This window comes from Solea senegalensis, linkage group LG9, assembly GCF_019176455.1.
Source record: "Solea senegalensis isolate Sse05_10M linkage group LG9, IFAPA_SoseM_1, whole genome shotgun sequence".
Lineage (NCBI taxonomy): Eukaryota > Metazoa > Chordata > Actinopteri > Pleuronectiformes > Soleidae > Solea > Solea senegalensis.
Window position 1 is genome coordinate 13,942,370 of NC_058029.1, and position 10,399 is coordinate 13,952,768.

The 10,399-nt window shown below is 40.4% G+C and overlaps 1 protein-coding gene across 6 annotated transcripts in view; it reads left to right on the forward strand.

Annotated features, from left to right (window-relative positions):
- The window catches only part of LOC122774394 (protein MTSS 1-like), a 48,361-nt gene that overhangs the window by 33,940 nt on the left and 4,022 nt on the right, over positions 1–10,399 (forward strand). For 2 of the 6 annotated variants that reach the window (XM_044033604.1, XM_044033605.1), the window contains 9 exons: positions 4,088–4,245; positions 4,710–4,817; positions 4,949–5,046; positions 6,182–6,446; positions 7,880–7,990; positions 8,367–8,612; positions 8,834–9,058; positions 9,691–9,850; positions 9,960–10,265. In XM_044033604.1, coding sequence (XP_043889539.1) covers positions 4,088–4,245; positions 4,710–4,817; positions 4,949–5,046; positions 6,182–6,446; positions 7,880–7,990; positions 8,367–8,612; positions 8,834–9,058; positions 9,691–9,850; positions 9,960–10,265 — 1,677 coding nt within the window. The remainder of the gene's footprint in view (positions 1–4,087; positions 4,246–4,709; positions 4,818–4,948; positions 5,047–6,181; positions 6,447–7,879; positions 7,991–8,366; positions 8,613–8,833; positions 9,059–9,690; positions 9,851–9,959; positions 10,266–10,399) is intronic. The other 4 variants (XM_044033607.1, XM_044033608.1, XM_044033606.1 and 1 more) reach the window with 3 other exon arrangements.

Genomic DNA, 10,399 nt, shown 5'->3' on the forward strand with positions numbered 1-10,399 from the left:
TGCTCTCCTTCTACATTACTGGTCTAAGTCTGTAAGGTTAGACTCATGTATGCAAACTGCCTTTAAGTGTACATTTCCTTTGCTTTTTCACACATACTCATACACCCCCTTTTCTTCTAACCATCATGAAATCAATAGCCGTTTTGCTGGAAGAACTTCAACTTAATTGTCTTGTTTCATAACTCTTGAAAGGCTTTTGCTATTTCTCTTTTGATTACATCCTAGCAACAATATTATTTACATCATTTCATTTTCTTGAGCAGAAAACCACTTAACCAATTTTCGCTTGCCCTTGTGTCACAGAACGTTAACATTTTAATCACATTTAGGAATGGGCAACAAATTGTAGTCCCATTACTGAAAAAGAGTTCTTCTTTTATGCACATCATTAACACAAGCTGTCAGCATCTGTTGTTTGATATGTGTCTTGTGAGGGTGTTTTTCTGACCTAAGACCTTGGCCTCGCTAAGAAAAATCCTTTGACTGAATCCAAATGTAATCATTGGTCATGTGAAAGCTGGAACAGTTAATCTTATTTATGTACGCATATATGTCTACATGTGTGCACACCGAGGGCCATTTCAACCCCCACCATATTCATCTTGGCTCGGTTACTGAATGTCTGGCATTGGGACTGGTCAAAACAAGAATATAGAATATCAGTAAGATTTGTTTAATTGTTTTAAAATGCACATAAGAAGAATATTTTTTCTCACTTTTCCAGCTGCGGTGTTGATGATCAGATCAGCTTATGAGTCATATATAACTAAGACATCTACGGAAAATGATGATGAATTGACTTGTTAAATTCATTAGCATACATTGTGTGAATGCAGTTGACAGACGGACACACCTGGACATCTACATCATGTCATTTAGTCCTCCTAAAGGTGTATAACAGTTGCCCTGTTATACTATAAATCAAAACCCTTGTCATAAGCCCTAATTCTCTTGAATTGAACGCGGAAAAGAGTTGTAAAATATGTTGGTGTGGAATTACAATGTAGTCGATGACCGCTGAGCTTCAGTAAACCTCAGTGTTTGTCTGTGGTTGAGGGGAAAAAAGGAAGTAGCAATCAGGGCCTTGTCATACACATAGTTTCACAAGCACGAATGCACAAGTTATGGCACAGACAGTGGGAATGTGTACAAATCAAGGAACATCCCATCGCTGAGACAAAGTTGTAGCATAACAGAGGCTTAGGTTCAGCTCTAACAACCCCCTGCTTACCACAAGCTGATATTTTCTTGCCACAATTTGTTTGCATTGTCTCGGCACATTTTGTGCCCACGTGTGTTTGGTGTACGCAGTCTTTTCCATCCCCATGATTGTCTTTTACATTCACACATACATGTTTCTCAAACTTATTGTTAAATGAATGTGTTGTTGATTTAAGACTGAACCTCTTTTTAGTAAGTGAAAGGATAAATGCTGTTGATGTGGCATCCTTTTAACAGATAATGTAGAACTAATGTGACATTAATTATAATAATGTTGAGCTCTACTCAAGCTACTCGTGGGCACTACCAAGACAGCAACAAAGAAAATATTTGGCTTTCCATCTGTCTCGGAGAAAGTTCTTCAACTTACGGTGGTGTCGTTCCAAAACCACTTTGGTTGTGTTGAGAACACAGTCTGCCAAGATTTGAACCATTGGGAGAAACCAGAGAGCAGTATGCTCCTTCATTTAACTGCGTGCCAAGGAGACACCACAGCATCGCTGGCACTGAAGCTTGAAAAGCTGTTTTTCTACAATGAGTCCGACTGAAGCTAAAAGTTTAAAATGTTATTCAGTGATCTAAAAACAGATTTAAAGAAGTGCCATGTGACATGACATTTATCACTTTGTGGCTATGATTTACTCTTGAAGAACCTACATTATACAGAGCCTATACTTATGGGAAATATTGATTATACCACAAAGAATTTGATTTCTGTTGTTGGATCTGTTAGTAGTAATATTTTATGGATTCGCTTGACAAATAGTTTTGCAATACCATTAACCAACTGCATATAAGTAGTGACTGAAACATTATTGGAGTTGTCAGCCGAACTTACAAATAACGTCTGGAGCAACGGAATGGAAAAAGGCAAAGGCAAAATCAATTTTGCCTTGAGGGACACGTATAGTAATGAGTTTGATCCTGTTGTGGGAACCAGACCAGTGAGTAAGGTTTGTTTGTCCAGCTTGCACGTCCAGCGCTCCACAAAATCTTGTCCATGCAATAAGCTGCTTTTGGATCTAAGTGAGATTGAAAATATACAGTATGTTGCAATTTGGACTTTCCAGTCTGGCTTCTACAGTCCATCAACTCTGTCGTGGTCTCCATAGTGCAATATAGTAGGAACAGCAATGAACACACATACACACACAACTCACATTCCACTCCAGTCCAGCGTTACAGACATTTAACCACGCTTGGCAAATGGATTCTCTATATATGGAAACTCAGTTTGTCTCACTTTGTCAACAACCATTAACTTCTAGGAACTGTTCACACAGGATGTATACAGACACTTTATTGTTTAAATTTGTAGTGTTGCAGGGTGTCTATTTGGAGAGTTATCCTGTGTATTTTAGTCCTCTGTAAATGTAATATATTTAAATATATATAAACATAATTGATAACTATTGGTGCATCAGATTCTCCTCATTGGAGCTTGTTCTTAACCATCTATGATGTCATTTAATATTTTGTTCAACTTTTTTTTTTCCCATTATTGTCCATTGCTCAATAGCAAAGACAACTTCAGAAAGACAGCATTGAAACCAGTTAATGATGCAGCTTTACATGAAAACTGAATTTTTCAAAATAAGTCCATTCTCAATCTGGTTAGCTAATGTGATGATGGTAGGGGTATAATGAAAAGTTTCCATGCGGTGTGCTTGTCCGGTAGTTGCATTAGTGCGTCTGCTGGGCGCCATTGTTAATTGTCATTTTTACTGTGGTCTGCTGCAGGAGAGATAAAGAGTGGAAACAAAGCTTCCTACACATGTAATGTATAGAGTGTGCTAGCAAAAGAGCTGATGGCTCAAAATAAGATGGACATTCTTATGTTTTACATTTGAGGTGAAATAATTTGCCTCTGAAATTGTATCTGCATTCCTTTATTACTACATTACATTACATGATATTCAATGTTAAACAAAAGACACCAATTTGTTATCTTTGCCCAAACTCAAGAGCAGACAGACAAACCACAGGGTGGTTCACTGTGGGTTTAACCTTGATGTACCAAAGTCAAGACTGTTTGGGTGCAAGTGTAGCTTGAGTGGAAAGATAATGGCTCTGAGGCCCATTGTATATCATCTTGGGCAGTCGCCAGCCGTCCTGCCTCCATACACAAATCAAGAGTACTTGATTTGGCTACAGGGTATCTTCTCTTAACTTTAGATACACACAAATTAATGCAACCACACACTGTACCACGGCCTTCAAAGTGCTTCATAACAATAATTTTGGAATTGTTGTGTTTGTCCTCAAACATTCACAACTTTACATAATGCATTTTGGCCTTACACTCTTGTTATTCATCTTCACACACGCACATACACAATGTCTGTGTTGTCAAGAAACACCCTGTAATTTAAGTGTTGAACAAAGAGTGTTGGAGAGATAGTCAAAAAGGCTTCTCTCACATTTGAGTACCTTGTTGTAAACCGATGGACGTTTTCAAAGACAAGCCACAGATTAGTCTAAAGGAGATAACCTTCTTGCCATTTCCGAACAAGAGGCAGAAGACACTTACACGACAAGAGAGGTCATTCATGCTGAGGTGATAACCAAAGAATAGCAGAGGCATTCAAATTCAAATTAAGATAACACAATCCTCAATGAAAACTGTGTGGAGCAGTAGTAACAGAACAGAAAGTGAGGAGTAATGCATCTACTATTTTTGTCATTGTTACATGGTCATATTATTCACAGTTATTCATGCATGTTGCAGTGGCATAACACTGCTTTTGAGTATTTCTGTTGCAAAGGAAGATTTGTTGTCTTAGTATCTTAAACTTTGTGGAGTAATAAACATGGGTATATTTAAATATTATTTTGTGTTTGTCTGTGTGTCCATTTTCCTTTCAAGGTCGAGGTGATTTCCAGCCCCAGTTGGACAGTGCCATGCAGGATGTCAGCGATAAATACATCCTCCTGGAAGAGGCTGAGAAACAGGCCCTGAGGAAGGCTCTTATAGAGGAGAGACAGAGATTCTGCTGTTTTGTAGCTATGCTGCGGCCTGTAGTGGTGAGTACAGAGAGAGAGAGAGAGAGAGAGAGAAAACAACAGAAAGTCATTTGACACTGCAGTGATGATGCAGTTTTAAACCCAAATAAATGGAACATATGCTTTCAATGTTATTATATTTTTTTTCTCCAGGCCAACAATGACCTTTTCTCATAGAGTAGATTAAATTACATTTGACTTCATTGATTCCACACCGGGATAATTCACTTGTAAAGACAACAAAATGGTCAGGAATAGGAAGTGACAAGTAGAAAATAAAATTAGAATAAACAATGGAGCGAGATTAACATATATTAGGCAGTAGAACAAGATTAAACAAGAACATGAACATTAAAAGGAAATATATTATTAAATTATGTTATCAAGATATTCATATTATTTAAGATTTATACCTTTCATTATGTAAAGTTACATGAAAAAGTGCAGGATTATTGCACAGATCTCATTGATGTTAATTATTTTAGGATGAGGAGATTTCAATGCTGGGAGAGGTCACCCATCTCCAGGCTATCTCTGATGACCTCAAATCCCTGACCTCTGACCCGCACAAGCTGCCCCCTGCTAGTGAACAGGTGAGATGAACTGAAAGTGAAATGACACCTTATGGTTATGTATGTCTTATTTTTGTGTTTATTCAACTTTTCATACTGCCTTTCTATTTTTGCAAGTACTAATAAGTGATTATCATGTCCCTCCCACTCAGGTGATCTTGGACCTGAAGGGCTCAGATTACGGCTGGTCCTATCAAACGCCACCTTCATCTCCCAGCACCACTATGTCCAGAAAGTCGAGCATGTGCAGGTAGGTTCCTACGGCAACTCAGCCACAAATGTTTCAAAACAATGTCTTTGCCTTTTTAACATACATTTGCCCAAAAATATAATCATAAGTACAAGGTCAAGATACCGCATCCATATAACAGCATGACACTCATATAAGCAAATGTATAACTACTTATGAATCTTCTTTGGAGATAGTTTACATCAACATAAAGAGGTGGGAAACAAAGACATTAAGAAAAAAACTAATAATTGTGTTGCCCACTCAGTGTCTGCCACCCAGTGGTCACGATGAGCTGCTTTATGGTAGACAACTTGAACTGCATGTCTTTATTTGGAACTACTACATTGTTGAAGGAAAGGCACGCTGATATGTTTTTACTAGAGGCTAAAAATACAACTAGGTATTTAAGTTTAGAGACATTTTATACAAATCGATCTTTTATGTTGCTGTTCAAATCATGGCCCTCCTCTACCTGCTTTTGTGTTTTTGCCATTTCTCAAGGGGTTGTGGGTCTTTTATGCACATACAGTAAATTGTGTGTTTGTGTGTTTATGGTTGTGCATGATAGATTGCACTAAGAGCAGCTTACATTAGATATACAGTGTGACTTGGCTGTTTTTTGTGCTTTTTAAGGTCACGTTTGTACATGATTTGATACATATTGTTTGCATTCTCCATAGCATAGGTTTTACACTATACAGTTCATGTGTTTTTTTTAAATGTTAATTTTTTTTCTTCTCAGTTTACAGTAATTACACCCATGATTATATTGTTTATGTGTCTTGTGTGAATAATTTCAAAAGGCTGGCTCTAAGGCCTGAAATCTCTTGATTTCTTGCCTGTAATTATTCTCATTATGACTTTGGGCCTCATAAATTGTTTTGATTTGTTGTTTTGACTGGATTGGCCTCAGTCACTGCTTGCTGCATCTTGGTGTGGTGTGTTAATTTTATCCCACCCTGTCTCCTCCACATTCCCCCCAATCCTCTGCCTTCATTTCTTCTCCATTATTTCTTTAATCTCCTCCTTACTCGTCTTTCTTCCCGCAATCCATTTCTTTGGGTGCACTTGATTCTCTTTACCCCGCCTGTTACTGCCAAACCTCTCCTTCCTCTGGCCTTCCCCTCATCCCTTACTCCGTCCCCTTTCACAGTAGTCTGAACAGCGTTAACAGTAGTGACTCCAGGGGATCCAGTGGCTCCCACTCTCATTCTCCTTCCTCCTCTTCTTCCTCCTCTTCCTCAAACCACCTTTTCCACCACCATCACCCCCGCCATCGGTACCGTAGCTCCACGCTACCACAGCCGGCACCAGGTCGGCTCTCAAGCATCTCCTCCCACGACTCGGGATTCATTTCTTCATCGCAAGACCAGTACTTGACGTCGAAGTCATACTCGCCTATGCCAGCTGAAACAAAGGTAAGAATAAAACCCTCTGCTACCCACACTTAACCACACCTAACCACACTTCTAAATCCAAGTATGTACATGTTTGAGACAAGACTATAAAAACCACATGTGCTCTATGATTTTACAAGTTATTGTAGTCAGAAAGATAACCCCAAATCAGCAATCCAAACAAGGCTTCTCTCACACATCTCCTCAGCCATTTGAGCAGCAGTTATCTGGCAAAAGTTAAGAGTATGTGATCATGGTGAAGTCATTTGAATGTTATTATTATAGCATAAATGCACAGGAAATTAGTCTGCCTCCATTCTAGCCCCAGGGCCAAACAGGTCAACCCCATCCTGCCATTAAAGAGTTGACTGCTGTGACAGACTGCGGTTTGGTTAAACTTGCAGAGGCCTGAGCGAACTGCATGTTGTATTTTCATTAAATCACAGGGAAATCACATGTTGTAGTGTCAACAGAATGTTTTATAGCTACTTAGAGCATATCTCCATCAGCAGGTCCCATTCTGTCTTTTATCTAACCATCTGACATAGGGCTTTAAAAAATTACCCGTCATGTCATCCAGCAGATTATCTGTGTGGGGTTTGTGGTTTGAGATCAACCATGAGAGCGGCTGTTTTGTTAGCACACCAGCATCCAGAGTTCCTGCTGTCCAGAGCATACTGGCATAGATAGAGTCCAAGTTTTTATGATGCAGTAAAGGTGGTTTGGCAGCTCCGTACCTGACCCCTTTTCAGTACAGTCCTGGCCTGGGAAACGGTCTCCTCATTGCCTCATTCTTTATGTACTTACATTGGCTTATGTTTGAAAAACAACATTCATATGGCAAAACAGAGCTAACTGGGACTTGGTCACGACTACAGCCAAGTTCAATAAAGCCAGTCTATGGCATTCACTTAATGTGAATCTCTGTCATTTCCATCTGTGTTCAATACTCATTTCTATGAAGGATGCTGCAGCTGACCCCAAGCCCTTGTCTTTCTCTCCAGGGCAGAATGCAAAAAGACATTCTCTACAAGTAGTAATTCAGTATTGTTGTATTGATGTTAATACAGTTGTCAGGAATATAAATGCTACTATATTCTTTTAACAATCATGGATTTGTGAAGGTTTGTTGTACATCCCAAAGAAGCAGAATGTGCTTGTTCTTCCCTTTAACATGGCTCTGACCTAACACTGCTGATATTCATGCAGTTAATGCTGTTATTACTTCCAGTGCACCCTTTCTACTGACACTGAAGTCACTTGGCTGAACTCCTGACTAACTGCTGAGATCTGTGGAAAGTTGCCATACTCTCCAATAAACTGCTTCTCTCTCTGTCTACCTGCTGCTATTTCTCTTTGCAATCCCCCTCACCCCCTCCTTCTTCTCCTTCTTCTCTCCATCTATCTGGTCTCCTCTTATTGCCTGCTTGCTGCTGCTGCCCTCGCTGTTCCAGCCTTGTCCCAGTTCCAGCTCCTCTGAGGTATCAGAGACTGGGCAGCTTCACAGTGACTGCAGCGCCCCCTCTTCTCTGGCAGCTGCCACTGCGCCTCAGCACACTGACGAGGTGAAGCACACTCATTCACCATGAACCTCTCATCTTTTCACAATAATACCTCATCTTTATAAACACCCCAGTTTGTCCACAACCTAACGTGAGCCTTGGCTGTACTATGCACTAATTTGAGTTCACCACAGAAATGATAAACAAACCAATGAACATCTATGAACTTCCTTTCATTCATTTCTTTAGTTTTGGTTCATCTTTTGTGTCCTGTTTTTGTTCTGTTTGACATTTTCAGTATAAGTTTCTTTGTATATTATCTTTGTGTCATTTTGAATGATTTCTCCTCTGTGATGTTGTCTGTTTTTTATCAGTTCATTAATTTATCCCATTATGTGTTTGTTTATGTTTTCACTCCCATTGATGCACACACATCCAGCTATCCAATGGTTTTGACCACTACAGTCCAGCCAGTTCCCCCTACCTGCAAAGCAATGGGGGGAGTTTGGGTTCAGTGTCAGCCACTGCCTTCCCCTTCTTCCCTCCGTCCTCCTCATCCTCCACCTCCTCCTCCTGTCCCACTCGTTCATGGTCACGTCCCGCCTCAGCCTTGCTTCCAGACTACTCTAACTACTGCACACTGGGCTCCCCATTGATGCCTTCATCTCAAGTGCCAAGCTGGAAGGTCTGTTCATTTGTTCGTCCCCTTGATGCTGAAGATGCAACATCCTTTTTTTATTCACAGTTTATTCAACTGGATTTGACTTCAGTGAAATAATTTAATGTATTTAATCAGTTTCTCTCAATCATTTACAAGATTGTGAAACCCACACACAGAGATCCTGATCAAAACATCAGAGAAATGTTGAGTATTAACAAGAACTTCTCACTTGTCTTTCTTTACAGGACTGGGCGAAGCCAGGGCCTTATGACCAACCCATGGTCAACACACTAAGAAGAAAGAAAGACAAAGAGACTCCTGCAGTAATATGCAGTGATGGTAATATGAACAGTGACAGTAACCAAACCTCTGGCCCGTCCTCAGTTTCTAGCTCGGCACTAGCTCGGGCGGCGCTACAAACGCCAACCTCAGTGGAAGACAAGAGGAGGACCGTGGCTGCGCCAATCAAGGTCAGCTTAAGTCTCTATCTTATACAGTTGTAATTTCCTCATCATTACTCATTAAACTTCCTCTCATCAATATTGACATTTAATGATGAGACTACTGAGTGTAACAAATAGTGAGCTCCTCCCCTCACTCCTTCAGTGAACTGCAGTGGCTGTTGTAAACCAGAAAGTATATAAACACACTAAACACATATGATTTCAGACCTTTTGTGCACTTACATGTTTCTCATATATCAACTTTGTGCTTGAAAACTCCTGTGCTTTTGCTGTAGCTGGAGGCAAATCTGTCCCCCAAAAAAACATCATAAATGTGCTGTGATTTAACATTTATTCTCCTTGTGCCAATGCTTGTTAAAGCACGTAAACAGAGGCCAGTCTGCATGTAATGGCAGCTGTTATAATTAAAGTTCAGATGACCTCTCTTTCAACTTCCACCAGGACTGATGTTTTTGCAGTCACAGCATTAAAACCACTTGAATGAGGCTCCCACCACTAAAACCCCCATATAATGACTCTAATGAGTTGTACTTAATGATTTTAATGACTTAGATGAATTGTACCTGGCTGTATTATCCAGACAGTCAGGCTTTGAGACTCTATTACCAAGTCTTGTTTTCAATGGGTGATTGTTACAGGCTGGTGATATTGCGGCTCATGAGGAACTGACTCTGGCCTTGCCCAGAGGTCTGGAATTGGACACCCAGAGGTCCAGTAGAGACTCTATCCAGTGCTCAAGTGGCTACAGTACTCAGACCAACACACCCTGCTGCTCTGAAGACACCATACCTTCACAGGGTAACGCTCATTTTAGAATCAGTCCAACACCGTTTTGAAAGGACATGCTAATCTCTTATCACTTTTTTATCAGTACACTGCCAACTCCTCTCTTTTTATGCCCTTTTAGTATCAGATTATGATTATTTCTCGATGGCTGGAGATCAGGAGCCCGATCCGCAGCAGCAGCAGCCTGACTTTGACAAGTCCTCTACCATACCCAGAAACAGCGACATCAGTCAGTCTTACCGACGCATGTTCCAGACCAAACGCCCAGCCTCCACAGCTGGACTCCCCAGCCCTCCGGCTCCTTATTCTGGACAGGGGGTCTATTCTGGACATGGGGTTTATCCTGGGGGGCCTTATCCCCCAACACCTATCCACACAGGAACTTATCCATCAACCCCTTCCGGGTCTTATCCTACCACCCCAACAGGTACATTTTTACCTTTCTGTTGTTGTTGTGTTAATAACACCTTAATGTCAACAACTCCCTTGCAAAACACAATTAATTATGAAGCTGCATTTCCTAAGTTTTGATATTTCTTTTTTTTGTTGACGTTATTCTGC